The following is a 19,738-nucleotide window of genomic DNA, read 5'->3' as shown; positions in this document are numbered from 1 at the left end:
AAGAAAGCACAACAAAAAGCAACATGAGAGAGAGAAAGTAGACATGCTCTGCTTGGCCCCCAAGGACAGAGCTATGAGCAGTGGGTGGAAGGGGTAGGAAAGCTTCCTGACGCTTGGTGCAGAGTCTAAGGGTGTAGATGCAGTGACTTCCCATCCGATTTGTGGTGAATTTGGGGTGGGACCAGCTGGCCTCTGAGGGCCCTCGCAGCTCCGAGATCCTGGGACCCTCTCATTATTTCTCATTGTCTTTATTTTTTAGTGTATATATATATATATATATATATATATATAGATATATAGATATATATATATATTCTCTTGTAAAAGAATCCTAGAAAAGGGGCTCTGGTTTGGAGTATATGGAGATGAGAAACACTTGGGAAAGAGGGGAGTGAGTGTCAAGAGCTATCAATCGGTCTACCTGCACTTATTAGGTGCCAGGCAGCCAGCTAAGTGGCAAAGTAGATAGACAGCTGATCCTGGAGACTCGAAGACCTGAGTTCAAATCTAGCCTTAGACACTTACAAGCTGTATGACTGTGTGCAAGTCACTCAACCCCTGATTGGATCACTGCCATGTTGCGGCAGAGGGGCTTGCGTAGCTCAGTGAAGCTATGAGCTATGCCATGCAGGGTTACCCAAGACAGACTGGGCATAGTGGAGAACTCAGAGAAAAAAAAAAGTGACCCATAGGAGAAGGAAATGGCAAACCACTTCAGTATCTTTGCCAAGAAAACGTCATGGAAAAAATAGTCCATGGGGTCACATAAAGTCAGACAGGACAATAACAACGAAGCACCGGGCAGTACCGTACACAAGTCACAGGGACAGTCATGTAGCTGTAAGCTCTTTGCAAACAGTATCTCATTTGATCCTCACAACAACCCTGGGAGGTGGGCGCTATTATGTTACAGGTGAGGAAACGGAGGCAGAGAGGTTAGGTGATTTGCCCAGGGTCACAGGGCTGACACAGTGTCAGAGGCAGAATTCATATTCAGGTGTTGCTGACTCCAAGCAGCCTGGGAGCTGCCTGACTGCCTACAAAGACGAGAACGAAAAGTCTCTGCCCTCGGGCAGTTCTGTTCTATAAGAAAAAGACAACATTTCCATCAGTCCCCAAGAACATCAGTGGTCCCTCATAGGACGTCAAGGCCAGAAGGCACCTTGGAGCAAGTTCTTAATTTTACAGGTGAGGAAACGGAGGCCCAGAAGAGATCACAGGACTCAGAACAGAAAAGACTCTTGGGGTTCACGTAGCCCCACCCCGATTTTACAGATGAGGAAAACAAGGCTTAGAAAGGGGGCGGGGTGACTAGACGGAGGTCACTTGTGTAGAGGACAGCAGGGCCCAGGCTGGACCCGTGGTGGCCGGAGGTCTTTAGGCAGCTGGACGCCCACTAGGAAGGGAGGTCATTAAGGAATGAGAGCGCCTGTGATTCAGTGAGCAGCCAGTGCTGGGCTAAAGGGCCACTGCTCCCCTTCTTCCCGAGGGAAACTTTAGTCTTTCTCTCAAGTGAATTCCACTCCCCATTCACTGTACCATAGAGTCTTCCTCAGGTAGACATTTCTATCCACTGCCTGAGAGGAAGAATCTTAAAAGGAAGGGAAATGGAGGGGGCAGCTAGGGGGCACAGTGGATGGCACACCAGCCCCACAGTCAGGAGCACCTGAGGTCAAATCCAGCCTCAGATACTTACTAGCTATGTGACCCTGGGCAAGTCACTTAACCTTGATTGCCTCAAAAGAAGGGGGGTATGGCTGATAAGGGTTAAAATCCCTTAAGAAACTCTATTTCTCCTCAAAGTCTGGGTGAGGGAGAGTGACCAGGGCAGGAGAAATGAATAAGAAGATCTAGAAGCAGGTAGGTAGGTAGGTGGTATACTGGCTAGAGCCCTAGGCCTGAATTCAAATCCTGCCTCAGATATTTCCTAGCTGTGTGACCTTGGGCAAGTCACTTAACAACCTTCGTCTGCCTCAGTTCCCTCCACTGTAAAATGGAAATAATCACAGAGTTGTTGGAAGGATGAAATGAAATCATATTTGTAAAGTGCTTGGCACAGTACCTGACACACTTAATAAATGACTGTTCCTAATGCAAGCTGCAAGGCACTTTGAGAACCACCCAGCCTCTTGAGATGGGGAAGGAGCTTACCCAAGGTCACACCAGCTGAGCCAGGATGCAAACCCAGGTCAAACTCCGTGCCCTTCCCCCAGCCGAGACTGCCCCTCTAAGCCAAGCCTCTCCTCTGGATGGAGGGAACAAGGAATGGGATTGGGTGGGAGAAGCTCCGCGTTTGGACTTGAGGAGATCCCTGGGCAAATGAATCAGATCTAGAGCTGAAAGTGTCGCTAGAGGTCATTTAATCCAAACCCATCATCTTACAGATGAGGAAAATGAGGCTCAGAGAAGACAGAGTAGAAAGAACGCCAGCTTTAAAGCTTTGTGTTCAAATCCTCCCTCTGCCACCTGTATGATCACAGGCAAGATGAACCTGAGACTCAGTTTCCTCATCTGTAAAAATGGACTAGACGGCCTCTGAGGTCCCTTCCAGCTCCAGTATCCTAAGTAAGTTCACACCTCTGAGACTCAGTTTACTCAGCTCTGAATCAGCAGGCTTGGCCCAGATGACCTCTGAGTTGCCCTGCCCAGACTCACTCAGGGTCACTGGGCTCTGAGCCGCAGGAGCTCCTGCTCTTGTCAAACTGGGGAGGGGGACTGTTGGCTTCAAGGAACGCCCCCCAGTTCCTAATTCTGTTCAGAGCCTTTGCTTCTGTGGGAAACCAAAGGAAACCAAGCTCAGAGCGGTCACTATGGGGAGCGATCCACAGGGCCTGGCCTGGGTGTCCGGGGCTTGGCTTACCCAGGCCTCTGGTGCCCTCTAGTGGCCCAGTCCGCACACCCAAGGAATGGGGCTCATCCCTTTCTGCATCAATCAATAGGCAGACGGGTTGGACTCTGTTCCCCAGAGTGAACAAAAAGGTTCTCTGATCCCAGGATTTAGAAGTCGCCTACTCAGACAACCCCAGAATCTCAGTCTTAAGGGACCTCAGGGTCCACCTGGTCCACCCACAGCTGAACGAGGACCCCCTCCAGCAACAGTAACGAGGATTTATATGGAATACTCAGCAGGCCAGCAACTTCAGGTTGGGCAAGACACTCTACAAAAATGATCGCGTTCTGTCCTCACGAAAACCCGGGGAGAGAAGTGCTATTGCTATCCTCATCTTACAGATGGGGAAACTGAGGCAGACACAGGTTAGATTGCTTGTCCTGTTAAATTAAATTGTCTCATCTGATCTTCACAACAACTCTGGGCGGGGGGAGGTGCTATTATCCTTACAGGTGAGGAAACTGAGGCAGGCACTTGTTAGATCACTTGCCCAGAATCACACAGCTAGGGAAGTTTTTTAGCCTGGATTTGAATTCAGGTCTTCCTGACTCCAGGTTCAGTGCTTGATCCACTGCAACACACATACACACATATACGTGCATTCAAATATGCATGCATATACAAACATGGATGTATGTGTATCGATATATGCATATGCTATAAATACATATGTGTGCATACGCATATTATATTGTATATGTTATAAATACACAGGTGTGTATATGTATTATATTTATTATATTATATTATATATATTATATATGTTATAAACATATATGTGCATATGTGCTTTTAAGTTTGCAGTACCCTTTACATATCTAATTCAGGCCCCACAACAGTCTTATGAGATACATGCTACCATTTCCATTTTACAGATGAGAAGATCAAGGAGGAGAGAAGTTAACTGACTTGCCCAGGATCGCTCAGCTAGTAACTGATGGGGCATTTGAACCCCATCCTTCTTGGTTCCCAATCCAGCACTTCGTCCCCTACAAAACATCCCCACAAGTGGCCCTTCTAGCCTTTGGATAGAGTCCTCCAGAGAGGGAGGGAGAAAGCCCACCCCCTCTCCCTCGGAGCTAACTTTCACTGTCATTGAAGTCTTTCTTGACATCAAGCCTCAGTTTGCCCGTTGGCCACTTCCACCCAAGGCTCTAAGCTCTGCCCTCTGGGACCACAGAGGGTGAATTTAATCTCGTTTTTACATCACCTTCATTTCCAAATATCCCTCTTCCTCTTTTCTCTCTCAGAGCCACCCCCCAGTAACAAGTCATTGGAGGTGGGAAGGTGGGGAAGAAAGCAGATCAGCAAAACAAACGATGTTTCTCTAACAGCCAGTCCTTCTTTAGCAAAAGTAGCCAGGCTTCCAAGAGAGCCTGGGGCATATTGTGTGATGGGTATATGGAGGAGATGCCATGGATCCTGAATGTGACCTGTCTGCTTTGTAGTTGCCTAGGAGACTTACCGAGTGGGTCCAGGTGCTCTTTGGGGCAGACACACAGAGATAGAAGCTGCAGATGTGCGGGGGAAGTTGGCTCTTCTATCTAGCCAATTTCAGGGGTGCCTCTTTAGAGACTGCTAGGCACGGACCTCCCTGGTGAGACTGGGCCCTCTCACTCCCTGATGAAAAGTTCATTTGTTACAGCATTTCTTGCTATATTCTAATATCGGTTTTGCCTGCTATTTGTGGTGGTCTTTTGTGTAATTACTGTTTGTTAGGAAGGCGATAACTGGTGAGTGGGAGCTAAAGGCTACCATCGCCCTTTAAAAACCACTAGGGAGGGGCAGCTAGGGGGTGCAGTGAGTAGAGTTGGGAGGACCTGAGTTTAGATCCCACATCAGACACTTGACACTTACTAGCTGTGTGATCTTGGGCAAGTCACTTAACCCCAACTGCCCTGCCTTCCCCCCTCCAAAAAACAAAACTAAACAAAACAAAAACCACTAGGGAGAAGGGCAAGCTAGGTGGTACAGTTGATAGAGTATTGGGCCTGGATTCAGGAGGACCTGAGTTCAAATTTTACCTCAGATACACTTGTGTGACCCCGGACAAGTCACTTAGCCCCAATTGCCTCAAGAAAAAACCCCAAACCCATTAAGGAAGCAGATTTCCTTCCAACCTCAGACCTATCTTTCTAGGCCTGAGATAGCCAAGGGATAGATATAATTCTATCTAATAAATATAATTCTACCAGATACTCCTTTTAGAGACTGGAGAAAAGAGTGCCCAGCTTCATGGAACACTGGGGGCCTACCTGGCACCCCCCAAACTGGCATATGAGGCACTGACTACCATTGCCTCTGCTCCAGAGGAACCAGACCTCAGACAGTATCTAGGCTGTATCTATAAATTTAGACAAAATCTTGTGGACATCCTTCCTCTCTTGCATAGATAATGCTTTTATAACCTAGGTCACAGGACTTAGGGCTTGAAGGGAATCTCTGCCAGTTGACAAGGGAGTAAACTGAGGCCTGTAGCAGCAGAGTGACTTTCCCAGGGTCAGTTAGCTAATGAGCAACAGAGTTAGAACTCAGATCTGGGTCTTCTGAGTCTGCCCCATTATATTCTCTGGCTCAGCTCTAGTGCTATCTCCTTCTGGAGCTTTTCTGGTTCCAGTTGTCAGTGACCTCATCCCCAGCTCATGTCACTGGGTACCATTTGGTATACAGAGAGGAGTGGCCTCTTTGCCAACTCTTTGTCAGAGTTGCCTAGAGCACTGAGTGTTCAAGTCACGAAGTCCAAGGGGAGATTTGAACCCAGGCTGTCCTGGCTCAAAGGCCGTCTATCTATCCAGGATAACACAGCGCCCTTTTTTTTTTCCCTTGGTATATCCTGCATTTGTCTGTAAAAGTTTTTCCCCCGATGGAACATAACCTCCTTGAAGGCAGGGATTGACTCATTTTTGTCTTTACCTCCCCAGGCCTGGTGACCATGCTTAGTAAACACTTTTTATTAATTGATACTTTTCATGCTCCAAGGAAATGTTGCTTTGTCCCACAGAGGATCCTAAGCTTTCCAGCTGTGGTCATACGAGTCACAGAATCTCCAAAGTGAGGGAGGACCCCAGAGATGATTGAGTGTAACTTGTGCCCAAACAGGAATTATCTCTAAAAGACCCTTGGAAAGTGGTCATCCACCTGGCCTTTGCTTGAAGACCTCCAGTGAGAGGAACCCCACTAAGCCCTGTTCTATACAGCCCTTCATATATCTGGCAGCCCAGTCTATTTGGGGACAGCCACAGGGCTGGGCTTGGAACCAGAAAGACCTGTGTTATAATCTCACCTTTGATGCTTATTAAAGCTGATACACCAGTATGACCCAGGATACTTCATCTCCAAAAGCCTTGGGGTCCTAATCCAAAAACTGGGCTAACAATCCCGTAATAGCTGTACCTTAATGTCCCAGGCAATATTCAAGGTTAAAAAGGCAAATAGAGAGAATCTCCTCACAAGAAGGAAATTTTTTAAAAAAGGCATGTCTCAGTTTTCTTCTTTGCAATTTTATCTGTGAAGTACGTGTTGGGTTGGATCTGATGACCTCTGGGGCCAAGGAGAACAAGTCTCATTCCTCTTCCAGGACACAGCCCTGTGACCCCCAGCTGCCCAGCTGCGTTGAGGACAATCTGGCCTGTTGCCCAGACTGCTGGGGGTTGATGGAGCCCAGGACCTGCTTCTCCCTCTGTTGACGACCCTTAAAGCTTGCTGGGGTCTCAGCAAGGATGTGGATGGAGGGCCCCGGAGAGTCCTGATCCGCAACGGGGCATCGAGAATCTGAGTCAGTGGGGACCGGCCTCAGAGGCCACCCAGTCCAGCTCAGCTAGAGCAGGAAGCCTCGCTCCCCCTCTGGGGAAAAAAAGTCATCCAAGCTCCCTCTCCTGGAGGCTGCCTGAGGCAGCACATTCCAACCTGGGATGGTTGTCATCGGCAGGATGTTTTCTTGGGGATCCAACCAACACCTGCCTCTCTGAAATGCTCACCTGCCACTCCGCTTTACCCTCCAGGGCCAAGCAAACCAGTCTAATCTGTCTTCCACAGGACAGGCCTTCGGATACTTGGCAGCTCAATCTTCTAAATGAGATGGTTATTGTAAATCACATAGTCCAGTGTCTGGCACGTAGTAAATGCTACAGAAATGTTAGCTATGGTTGTTACTGTTATTAATTATTCTATCCACCAAGGCTAAGCATCCCTTGTTCCTCAAGTGGCTTGAAAGGCAGTGTGTGCGCCTTTTGGTAATTTCACCCTTGGCCCTTATTCTGGGGCCAGATGAATCTAATGCCTTTTCCCCAGGTCAGTATTCCAAATAGGAAAAGAGCCCTCTTCTCTCCTCCAGGTGTGACATCCGCAAGCAATGCTCACAGGAGGCGGCTGGCAGGAGCCTGCCCATCCTGGCCACCTGCATGCTGGGAGCGCACTGAGCGCCCACCCATGGGTTCTGGCACTTCAATCCGAGTCTGACTAAGGAGGTTTGCTTTTCCTCTTCCCCCCAAGAGGGCACATTGAGGGTTCAGGGCAAAATCCCCCCCAGCTAGAATAAGAAATACAAACAGAGGGCTGCCATTTGGATGGATTTTACTAGTAAATTTGGTGCTGGGTAAAATGTAGGGGAAGGAGAAACTGCTAGTTGAGTTGTGGGGACCAGAGGCCAGCCCCTGGGGAAGTCAGGGGTCGGGGGGAGTGTAATCCAGCCGAGGAAGGGCCTGAGGGGAAGCATCCTGGTATCTGACCACAAATTCCTGCCCATCCTGCTCTGTCTGGGAGCCTGAGGTCCAAGCTGGGGTGCCAGTGGGGTCTGCTCCCTGGAGAGGCAAGTCCTGGCTCACAGAAGGAGGGGAGCAGGCTCACGGAGGTTTTCAGAGATCTGAGGGTAGAAGACTCAGGCAGGAGGACAGCAAGAGACAGGAGGCTTTTAGGGCCCCCCTCTGCCCCACCAACGCTGGTTCCTTCCTTAGCACTTAAGCCCATCCTGACGGGGGGGTGGGCAGCACTTCCATCTTCTTTCCATGATCCCCTCCTTGCCTCGGTGTCTGCCTGGTCCTTTGGCCATCCTGGTCCTGGCCCTGGCACACCATCAGCTGGGACTCTGGCCCAGCAGGGGCTCTCTCTCAGGGAAGGAAGGCTGCTTTCTATAGATGAGGAACTGAATGGAGATCTGGAGGACAAAGTCAAGGAGAACCACAGGACAGGGCCCCGACCCGTTGCCCACCTTAAATGTCCCCTGCTTCCCCTGAACAGCCTTTGCAGCTAAATTCAAAGGTCACTACCTCCAGGAAGACTTTCCAGCTTCCTCCCCCCACGACCTCAGAGAACACCTCTCTGTAAATACACTTACCATGAAATATTGAGCATGATAGTTATATTTATGTCCTAGTCCTCCATTTGAATGAAAACTCTCCCACTTCTTAATTTTTCATCCCCCTCCCCAATGGGATGGTGCTTCTCTCCCCTCCAAAATCACTCTGTATTTATTTCATAGCTCTTTATACCCCTCCACCTCTATAAGAGGAGGTAAACTTGGTGGTGGGGATCATACCTTAGAGTCCCCTTGTATCCCACATAGGGCCCAGCACTGGCCTGGGCACTCAGTAAAGACTCACAGGAGAAGGATGAAGGGTCTGTAATCTCATTGGTTGCCTTTCCTATCCCCTCCCCCACCAGAATCCCAACCAACCTAGGGCTTGGCCAGTCAACAGGCACTTATTAAATGCTTATCACTATGTGTCAGACTCTGTGCTAAGTTCTAGGGATACGGAGAAAGGCAAAAAGAGTGCCTGTCCTCAAGAAGCTTCCGTTCTAACACTAAGTGCTGGAGGAAAGGCCTGAAAGGTTTAACTCACTTGCCTGGATCACATGGCCAGCATATGTCGGAGGATGGACCTGAATCTGGGTCTTCTTGACTTTCCCCTCCCCTCCCCGAGCAGGTGATCCAGGCTAAATGGACCGGTAATGATTTATTCAAATGAATGTCATGCTCACCTTGCTCCCTAGAGCACCCAGATCCACATGCCAATCCCTCCTCACCGTGCCTGTCTCATGCACCATCTAAAACTAGGATAGCACAAACCGACTACCTCTACGGGGCAGGCTGGCACCTTCTCTGCCACTTAGAGTCTTAGAAAGTTTCCTGGAGGCCGTGAGAGGTGAAATCTCTGGCCCAGGGTCACACAGCCAGCATGTGTCAGATGTGGGATTTGAACCCACGGCTAACTCATTCTGAGGCCAGCTCCCCACTACACCATGATGCCTTTCAGGGGCTCATGTTTCCATGTTGTTTTGTAGTTTACAGAGCACTTGCCACACGCCAGACCTGAGTGGGGGCCAGTCCATGTTATCATCCCTATTTTACAGAAGGGAAACTGAGGCCTCACAGGAGTAATAGCCTTGGCTAGCCTCTTCTCACCAGAACCCTGAAGCTACCCCTACACATGGCCCTGCGGTCCCCATCCCGTCTGCCTCCGGCATCTGATGCTCAAGGATATGATGACATCCAGCAGCAGCACGCCCAAGCTGCCGATAAGCCAGGGGAGATGGTGGAGCAGGAAGCTGCTCTCGGTCTGCCCGGCCTCAGGATTCTTCAGGAGCACACTCAGCCCGTACATCGTGTTACCCAAAATCACCAAGGCAAAGAGGGAGTAGGATATACCTTGGGTGGACTTCCTCTGGAACTGGTAGAACAAGAGGGGCCGGCTGAGCCTGGGCTCACCCGACTGGCTTGGTGCCTTCTAAGGAAGGGCCTCCCCACCAGCTCCCATTCAAACCAAGGACGGCCACAGAACCAGGAAGGAACCAATGCCTTCAGTGAGTGTGTGACCCAGGAATCCTGGTTCTCAATCCCTCAGTTCCCAGAGCAGGTCCCTTTTCACCTCCCCTAGAAGGCTTCTCCACAGACTGGGAAGAACCCCAAGAAGCCGGTCCACTGGGCCCAGGCCCTGGGGCTCCGGTTCCTTCCCTAAGTCAGGGAGTCCCAACCAGTCCCCAGCCTCCATCTATGAGACTGTGAAGATGTCCAGGCCATTCAGGGGGGAGGATGCTATCACCCTGTAGACGTAGATTCGATCTAAAGGGGAAGAGGCCCCACCTGACTCTGATTATCACCCATCCCTGGGAGTGGACCACTCCACTGGCAAGATAGCCCCGAGAACAGACCGGACAGCCAGTGGGAGGTGGAAGGGTCCTTCGGAAGGACGAGGAGAGGATGCAGAGGAACACAGAGGGCAAGAGCTGGCATCCTGGTGCAGCAAGGCCCTTCCCCATGACAGTACTTACATTGGTATATATCTGGGGCAGACGAGACATCAGGTACAGTACACTGGAGATGGAGCCGATGGTGAAGCCAATGATCTCCTGTTTGGTGAAGGGCTAGGGAGGAAGGAAAGGGATAGCACCAGCTGTTAGGAGACCTAATGTGCCCGAAGAAAAACTCTCATGTCATCAGACCCCAGCTCTGGGGCTGGAAGGGACCTCGGAGGCCACCATATCTACCCCATCATTTAGGAGACTGCCGAAACTAAAGGCTAGGGAGGCTACCAGAGTCTCCCAAGGTCACGGGGCTGGTAAGCGATGGAGCCGGGATTTGAACCCATATGCTCTGTGCCTCCAGATCTTGGGCAAGATATTCTCTGAGGCCTCTGCCAGCCCTAATCTATTACCTATAATTTCCCCAGCAGGTGAGTTAGAGGTTTATTTTTGGCAGAATGGAGTCACCCTGGGTGTTGGGGGGCACCCTCACTGACCTTCTTCTTTTTAGGGAGTCCTACCACTCAGTGGTTCATTATGGACCAGAGACATTGCCTGGGCTCAGCGTGGACCTGCCTCTACCCTTTTCCCCATCAAAGGTCATTTCCCTTAACCTCCCTTCCATGCCCTGGGACTTACTTTATCTGTGAGCTCTATATTCAGGAGGGTCCTGCTCCGGAAGACTTCCTGTGGGGCTGAGGGGCTGAGCTGGAGGAGGAGGGGGCTGGCTGACACTGCCCCGAAGGAGATGAAGAGGAAGGCTGCATTGATGGGGGCTGATACTGCACACAGGACAATACTGGGAATTAGAGATTTGGGGCCGTGTCCCCCGGGCCTGCTCACTGAGGGTGTGGGTGGGAGCGGCCGGACTTCAATGGGACATACCTCTGAGGGGAAATATGGGAGACCAAAAAGAGATGGATCAGGGGGAGTTTAAACTGAAATTCTAGAGACTTTAACAAAGTTTTGGGGGAGGGTTTCATCTCATCAAGGAACTGGGTGGTGATGAGCAGAGCAGGGCCAGGGAGGGGGGCTTATCAGAGGGCAAATTCCACAGAGAACATCAAAATCAAGAAAGGAACAGGAAGCTCCAGGCAAGGCCCCCAGACAGTCCTGGAGGATTAGATCTGTAATAAGTAGATTTCTCAAGAGTTCCCTATCTTAGGAGATAAAGACCTCAAAACCACAGAAAGGGTCTTTGAAATTTCTCCTTTGGACCCAGAGAATGGGCCATGTGGTTCTCTCCCTCCCAGTCACTGTTGGGGCCTCAAATGGCAGAACAGCCCTCCCTGCCCCCACCCCCCCACTCACTTAAGGAGCGCCGGTTTTTGTACTTGTAGTAGAAGTACAGAGATATCATTAGGAGGTCAGCCAGCACATAGTAGATGGCAGTGTAGGTCTGCAAAAAAACAAACAAACCCCAAGACGTCAACTAACTCTCATTCATAAGCCACAATTAGGTTTCTGAGCCTCAGTGATACCCTCACAGGGAGAGGGGAAGGGGGGAAGGATGACCCTGGGCTCTCAAAGAGAAGGTTGGTGGAATGGAAGCTCGGGCACATGAGGAAGGCTTGGACCACAGGGCTAGTGCCCATGTATATCTATTGTACAAGGACCAACCTGGCTAAGTCTGGAGAGACTGATCCCCAAGATGGCAGCAGGGTGATGGGTTTTTTACCACTTGGCATTAAGAAAGGAACTATGATCTGCCTCGGGATCCATTTGGAGTCAGGATGCCTAGGTCTGAGTCCAGACTCTGCCAAGAGGCCCTGGGTAAGTTGATTCCCCTATCTGGATCTCCTTTACTCATCTGTAAAATGTAGATAACAGTATTCACACCACCCCCTTCACAGGGTGCTTGTAAGTTAAGGACTTTCTAAGCCTTAAAATTTTATGGAAATGAGACTTAGAGGGAAAAGCGAGGCCCAAGGAGGTGAACACAGCCAATAAGTGTCCAGAGAAGGGCCTGAACTTGTCTTCACTGACTCTCTGAACTGCTGGCACTTTCCACCTCAACGCCTAGACTGGCACAGCCAGATAAGGAAATTTGGGCCTACATAGGTCACTATTGGCCTTGGCAGACCTCCCAGCCCTGTGCCTTTACCCTAGGCTCCCCCACATCCTCACCCCCCAAGGCTGGGCCCAGGGACAGCTTGTCTCTGCCTGCCCTGCCAGGCCATCTTTGAGCCAAGGATGAAGGGATACCTGCAGAGGTAGCTGATTGGCGAGGAAAGAGCCAATGAGGTTACAGGAGTCTCCACCTAGCCAACCCAACAGGAACCAAACGGAGATCGCCTGGTCCATGTTGCCCGTCCTGCAGGCCTTGATGTACTGGCTGTGAAAGACAGAGAAGACCATCACCCTTGTCTGAGGACTGCTCCTTCCCCACCCAATCTCTTCTGACCCCGAGCCATCCTGGGGACCACGATGACGTCAAAGCTGACTCTGCTTATTAAAAAGCACTAGTTGTACTTGGTTTCATAGGTTCGTCGATCTAGAGCTGGGTGGGACCTCAAAGGGCATCTACTCTAACCTCTCATTTGTAGATGGGGAAACAGAGGCTTAGATAGGGACACGACTTAGGATGACAGAGGGCTCTCAGAGGCTGTCTGGTCCAACCCACACATGACTCCCCTCCTCCTTTAATTTACAGATGGGGAAACTGAGTCCTAAGGAAGTAAAGGGAGCAGCCTATGGTCACACAAACAAGAAGAACTGGGATTTGAACCCAGATCCTCTGACTTGAAGACTAGCACTCAAGTTCCATAGTGACACACTGCCTCTCCATAGAAGAAAGACTGTTCTAACAAGCGCATAAAAGACAGATTGGAGGGGGAAGAGCGTAAACAGGAAGACCTGTGAGATGATCGTTACATTAGCCCAGGTGGGAGTGAGGGCCCAGACTTAGGGTGGTGGCCACAGGGACGGAGAGGAAGGAATGGACGAAGAGGGGCCACAGAGGTAGATTCAAGCCCCAGTAACTGACCAGATATAAAAAGTAATGGAGACGTGAGGTCAGGGCTGTCCAGCAATGGTCCTAAAGTCATCAGGTGGTGGAAGGTTCTTAATGTCAAACATGCAGCCCAGCCGCACCCCAGGGTCCACAACACCCTCAGTGTAGCCTAAGCCAGATTCAAATGTAACTGGGAAATACTGAACAAAATAGATAAAAATAGATAAAATGTAGAGAATATTAACATCTACAACTGTGCGGTGTACAGTTTAGTGGTCCCTATTTCTCTCTGAGGTCAACACCTCTGATCTCAAAGACCTGGAGGACTTTACCACCAAGGGATGGGGTGAGGTGGGTACAATGTTCCCCCTCCCCAGGCAAGTTAGGCTAATTTTTCCTTAAAATATATTAAACTTGTCTTGGAGATTTGACTGGCTCAGGGGACTAAGGCTGAGGCATAGCTTCCTGGTCACCTGAATACAAAGCAGCCCAGACCCAAGGAGTTGGAGCCCCTTCCTGAGGCTTCAGACCCTAGATCATCTCAGTGGAAAAAGCTGAGCTCACATGAAGCAATGCTTTGTCTTGCATGAGCAACCTTCCCCGGATCTGAACATCCTGCCACTACCATGGCTAATTACAGCTCCTCTTGTTTCAAACAAAGGAAGTGAGGCTAGAGATGCAGAGAAGGTCACTCCCTGGCACAAGAAGTTTCAATGGCTAGTCATTTCCCAATTGATAAATGGTCAAAGGATATGAATGGGCAGTTTTCAGAAGAAGAAATTAAAGATATCTATAGTCATATGAAAAAATGCTCTAAATCACTATTGATTAGAGAAATGCAAATTAAAACAACTCTCAGGTACCACATCTCACCTGTCAGATTGGCTAACATGACAAAACAGGAATATCATAAATGCTGGAGAGGATGTGGGAAAACTGGAACACCAATGCATTGTTGGTGGAGTTGTGAACTGATCCAACCATTCTGGAGAGCAATGTGGAACTTTGCCCAAGGGGCTATAAAAATATGCATACCCTTTGACCCAGCAATACCACTTCTAGAGCTGTATCCCAAAGAAATCATACAAGTGGGAAAAGGACATGCATGTTCAAAAATATTTATAGCAGTTCTTTTTGGCAAAGAATTGGAAATCAAGGGGATACCCATCAATTGGGGAATGGCTAGACAAGTTGTGGTATATGAATGTAATGAAATACTATTGTGCTATAAGAAATGAGGAGCAGATGGACTTCATAACAAGCTGGAAAGACTTGTATGATCTGATGCTGAGTGAGGGGAGCAGAGCCAGAACATTATACACCATTACAGACACCTGGCATCTCTGATGACTAACTCTGATAGATGTGGCTCTTCTCAGCAATGCAAGGTTCTAAGACAGCTCCAAAAGACTCATGATGGAAAAAGCGATTCACATCCAGAGAAAGAATTACGGAGTCTGAATGCAGATTGAGGAAAACTATTTGCTCTTCTTTGTTTGTTTTTGTTTCTGTTTCTGTTTTGTTTCTTCTTTCTCATGGTTCATTCCACTGGTTCCATTCCATTCCACTCTCTACAACCTAACTATTGTGAAAATATGTTTAGTGTGAAGGTATATGTAGAACCTATATTGGATTACACACCGTCTTGGCTGGGGAGAGGGTGGGAAAGGGAGGGAGAGAAAATTTGAAACTCAAAAACTTGAGGAACTGAATGTTGTAAACTAAAACAATAAATTAATAAATTAATTAATAAAAAAGATAAAAAAAAAGAAATTTCAATGGCTCCCTGTTTGCTTCTAGAATAAAAGAGAAACTCTTCTGTTTTGAATTTAAAGCCCTTCACAGCCTAGTTCTAATCTACCTTTAAATGTCATTGGATGGCAGCTAGGTAGTAAGTGGATAGGGCACTGGCCCTAGAGTCAGGAGAAGCTGAGTTCAAATCCTGCCTCAGACACTCACTGGCTATGTGACCCTGGGCAAATCACTCAACACCGATGCCTCCCAAAGTAGTAGTAACAGTCATTGGAAAAATCAAGAAGAGGACAAAGAGCCTCTTGGTATCTCTCCACCAGATCCCCAGAGCTCCACACATTTCCTGGCACAGTAAATATTTAATAAATGCTTTTTGACTGTTTCATTCATTCATCCAGGATAGGAAATAGCGAATGCCAGAGGGCTAGTCTTGCTCTGGGCTTGGCTTCAGGAATGATCAGGCAAGGCAGAGGCTACAGTAGCTCAGAGACACTGAGTATCAGGGCAAGAGAGCACAGGTAATCATGTCAACACTCAGGATGAGGTCTATGTTGATGGGAGGGGGTGGTCTGCAGCCTGCAGCAGGGAAAGGGAGGAGGTCACAGAATCACAAAATCTTAGCACTAGAAGCGTTATCTCCCCCAGGCCAGCCCTAATCGAGAATCCTGTCTACAGCATTCTTCACGAGTGGGTATCTGGCTCACCTTGTGCTGGGATGGGGGACTTCACCAGCTCCCAAAGCAGCTCGTTCGACTGCAGACTGAATCTGATGGCTGATTACTGACATCAGGCCTAATTTTACCTCTCTGTATTCCACCCCACAACTGCATCCCAGTTCTGTGTCTTAGGGACAAACCCTTCTCCACTTGACAGGCCTGCCCATACTTGCAGATTGCAGCTGGTTCTCTTCTCTCAGCTAAGACCCCCTTCCCTTCCCCAGATGAAGGGTCCATGTGTCCTCAGCTCACGAGAGGGTCAAGACTGACAGTCCCTGCTGGTGGCATGGGCTAACTAGTCCTTGGTTCAACTTACGGGAAGGTAGCAGCAATAAAACAGAATATGGAAGACAAGCCCAGGACCACGCTGGCTATGTCCCACCCGTCCTGGGCACACTCATTGAACACATCCCAGATCCAAGGGGAGCCGTTGGGACAGCTGGAGAAGTTCTCAGCAGCAAGCACAGTGGAGCCAAAGTTCTTCCAGACCATGGTGGGGATGAAAGGATTCTGAAAGGATCAAATGAGTAAAGTACTGTATCAATATTATAGGCAACCGGCTAGAGCACAGGGCTGGGGTTGGGAAAGCCTACATTGAAAACCAGCCTCAGACGCTTATAAGCGGTGTGACCCTGGGCACGTCACTTAAGCTGTTTGCCTCAGTTTCCACATCTATAAAATGGGTTTAATAATAGCATCTACTTCCCAAGGTTGTCGTGAGGATCAAATAATAATTATAAAGTGCTTGGCACATGGCACTTTATAAATATTATTATTATTGTTATTATGCCAACGTTTCCTGTAAAACGGGGAATGTTAACACCTACTTTATAGGGTTAGTGTGAACACCAAATGAAATAACATGTGGAAAGCTTTGCAAACATGAGTGCTAGTTGTAATTATGATTATGATTGAAAGGCCTTGTGGGTGAGGGCAGGAAGGCAGCAGAGCCGGGAGGCAGGCCCCCGAAGGCTCCTGGGGCTTAGGGTGGGGAGGAGGATGAAGAGAGCCACTTCTCCAAATCCAAATCTTGACCTCCTCTGCTCTCTAACCAACCCCCAGCACCGGAGCCCTCCCAAAAATAATCAGATTAAACAGACACTACAGCTAACCCAGTCTGGATGGAAGAAGGAGACAATCGGTCCTGGACAGGGACCTGAAGAGCAACTTGTGACTCACCTTCCAATTTAGCATCATAAGGATGATAGATTTGCAGTCAAAGCCTGGCTCTGGCCACTTATCATCTATGCCCACCCGTAGCACAATTTCCTTAGACCTCAACATCATCATCTTTAAAAGGAGGATAAGGAGTACATCTCCCCCACGGCGTGGTGAGGAGGATCAAATGATTTGTAAACAGTTAACTTAATCTGCCTTTGCATGCCATCACCAATCTCGGTGCTGGGATGCAAAGTCAAGTGTGGTCGCGTCAGCAAGCATTATGAAGCTCACAACATGTCAGGCACAGCGCCAAGTACTAGGGATACAAAAAAAAAAAAGACAAAAAACCACAGAACCCCCAAGAAGACAAAACTCAAGCAGCCCTTATCCCCAGGGAGCTGACATTCTAACAGGGGAGTTCACATATGCAAATAAGCCCCTATTTAAGTGGGATCTGTTTTATTACTGAGAAGCAGAGTGAACAGAGAGCCTTGAGTTCAAATGTCTCCTCTGACACAGACTGGGTGACTCTTGTGGCCTCTGAGACTCTATGTTAATCTGCATTGGTGGGGAACATTCTCCAAACCATGGTGGTCCACAAACCATTGTCATTCATTGCCCTACAAAGGCAGATCCTTCATTTGCCCTCCCAGTCTGAGCTGTCTGGGTACCCCATTGCCTCTAAAGCCACGAGGTCTATTTCCTCTTGGCCCCAGCTCTCCCTCAGGCTCTTCTTCCTTCTTCACCTGGGAGGATGGGGGGAGGGGTACAGCATTTCCCACTGTTTGCACATACCCTCCCCCAGGACATCCAAGGTCACAGTCATCAGTGACCCTAGGAAGCTGCTGAGGCTAGAGTCATGTGACTGTGTCTGGTTGTGAAAGAAAACCAGAAGCAGCTTCCCCTTAGTCCCCAGCTTCTGGCGAAAAGCTCCCTGGGGGCCTAGGGCAGCTGCCATGCCCCAATCATTGGGAACTACCTTTCATCTGTGCAAGGAGTCAAGGGGTGGGGGTGGGGGGCTGAGCTAGGAAGTGTCTGAGGCCCCTTCTAGCTCCAAATCTATAATCATCGGAACAGGAAGAGATGCCACAGGCCAGCTAGTCCAACCTCCTCATTTTAAAAAAATATTAAATATTTTTCAATGAACAAAAATCTATTTTCTCTCTCCAACTGGCAAACAAAAAGAAAAGCTGTGTGATGAATATACAGAGTCAGCAAAACAAACTCCCAAATCGGCTAAATCCAAAAGTATGACTCAGTCCATCCCCCCTCCATGAGGTGGGCAGCAGGCTTCTCCCTGGGGCCTCTGGAATTGTGGCTGGACAGTGCATTGGTCAGAGTTCTCAAGGCCTTCAAATCAACCCCTTCACTTTCTACATGAAAGAACTGAAGCCCAGATAGGGGAAATGGCTTCTCTTGGTTGACACGGATTGTAAGCAGCAAAACCAGAATCTGAACCCACACCCTCTGCCTCTAAATCCATTGCAGTGAGACTCGAAGAGTTATGGATGAATGAGGTCTAGTGTTTGTCCTCTTTAGAGGGCCCCTGACTATTATAGAACTTTGCCCTGGGAGGGATCAGGGACTAAGGAGCTGGGAGAGATCTGATCATTCCATCCCCATGGAGCTGACATTCCAAGAAAGGCCTGCGGTCCTCAGCAAAGACAATCACAGAGAGCACCCAGCCTTGAAACTGGACTTCTACAGGTATCTTTTCCATTTCCTCTGTCATTTTTTCATAACACGTTATAAAAAACGTAACATAACATGACCACAAGAAGTGCTCATAGTTCAGAGATTGAGACAGTGCGGCCTCATGGATAGAGTGTTGGACTTTGGGGGCAGCAAGAACTGGGTCCTTCCAATCCATCTCTGACACAAGGTACCAGGGCAAGTCATCTAAGAGCTCTTAACCTGGGGAGAGCCAAGATGGCAGAGAAAAAACAGGGACTCACCTAATCTCTCCCCGAAACCCCTCCAAAGACCTTTAAATAATGCCCTAAAACAAACTGTGGAGCAACAGAACCCACAAAAGGCCAGGGTGAAACAATTTTCCAGCTCAAGACAACTTAAAAGGTCAGCAGGAAATATCTGTCATATGGTGGGTAAGAGAGGAGCACAGTCCAGGGCAGGCCACACCAGCACCAGTGCAAACCAGCCACCAGCAAACCAGGAGTAAGGCTTGAGAATAACTGAATCAGCAGCAGCAGCGGTGGATGCTTCAGGAGGTCTTAGGCCATGGACAGAAAGGGGTTGAACAACTAGTCAGAAGGAGAATATAGGGGTCTCTTTGCTAGAACCGAGGCAAGACTCTGTTGCTTTGCCCATACTCAGATCCAGGTTGCAGTCCTGCATGGCAGTCCCAGGACAAGGAGGAGCACTAGCACACTAAAGTTTGTGGCCTCAGTGGAATAGGGATCCTCGATACAGTTCCAGGGTGGTCGCTCACAGACGAGAGCACAGGCCAGGAGAGGAATAAACACCTCTCCTTAGATCATACCACCTTAGAAGAACTAGAAACTTACAGGTTTTCTGGAAACATCCGAACAAAACCCCTGAAGTATGGGACAGTGCACCCTCCACCCTGGAAGCAGAACCCCACTTTAGCAAAGAGTTAAAAGTCAAGAAATAGGCTAAAAAAATGAACAAACAGAAAAAAAATACTATGGTGACAAGGAAGATCAAAACACACACTCAGAAGAAGACAGCAAAGTCAAAACTCCTACATCCAAAGCCTCAAAGAAAAATAAGAATTGGTCTCAGGCAAAGGCAGAGCTAAAAAAGGATTTTAAAAATTAAGTAAGAGAGGTTGAAAAAAAATTAGGAAGAGAAATGAGAATCATGCAAGAAAATCATGAAAAAAGAATAAATAGCTTGGTAGAGAAGGCAACAAAAAATACTGAAGAAAACAGCACCTTAAAAACCAGACTAGGCCAAATGGTGAAGGAGATCTGCAATAATTCACTGAAAAGAACTCCTTAAAAAGCAGAATTGGTCAAATGGAAAAGGAGGTATAAAACCTCACTGAAG

At 48.6% G+C, this 19,738-nt stretch overlaps 1 protein-coding gene across 1 annotated transcript in view; it reads right to left on the bottom strand.

Annotated features, from left to right (window-relative positions):
• Positions 1-7,454: 7,454 nt before the first annotated feature.
• SLC66A1 (solute carrier family 66 member 1) overlaps positions 7,455-19,738 on the bottom strand; it is a 22,481-nt gene continuing 10,197 nt past the window's right edge. Inside the window, exons 3-9 of the mRNA XM_036743732.1 lie at positions 15,864-16,057; positions 12,332-12,461; positions 11,438-11,525; positions 10,766-10,908; positions 10,157-10,249; positions 9,370-9,555; positions 7,455-8,042 (exon numbers count right to left, since the gene is read on the bottom strand). Of these exons, the coding sequence (XP_036599627.1) occupies positions 7,962-8,042; positions 9,370-9,555; positions 10,157-10,249; positions 10,766-10,908; positions 11,438-11,525; positions 12,332-12,461; positions 15,864-16,057 (915 nt within the window). The 3' untranslated portion in view covers positions 7,455-7,961. The remainder of the gene's footprint in view (positions 8,043-9,369; positions 9,556-10,156; positions 10,250-10,765; positions 10,909-11,437; positions 11,526-12,331; positions 12,462-15,863; positions 16,058-19,738) is intronic.

The sequence above is a fragment of the Trichosurus vulpecula genome, chromosome 2 (assembly GCF_011100635.1).
Source record: "Trichosurus vulpecula isolate mTriVul1 chromosome 2, mTriVul1.pri, whole genome shotgun sequence".
NCBI classification, from domain to species: Eukaryota; Metazoa; Chordata; class Mammalia; order Diprotodontia; family Phalangeridae; genus Trichosurus; species Trichosurus vulpecula.
The sequence above is the reverse complement of the archived record's forward strand: the minus strand, read 5'-3'. Positions and strand labels throughout refer to the sequence as shown.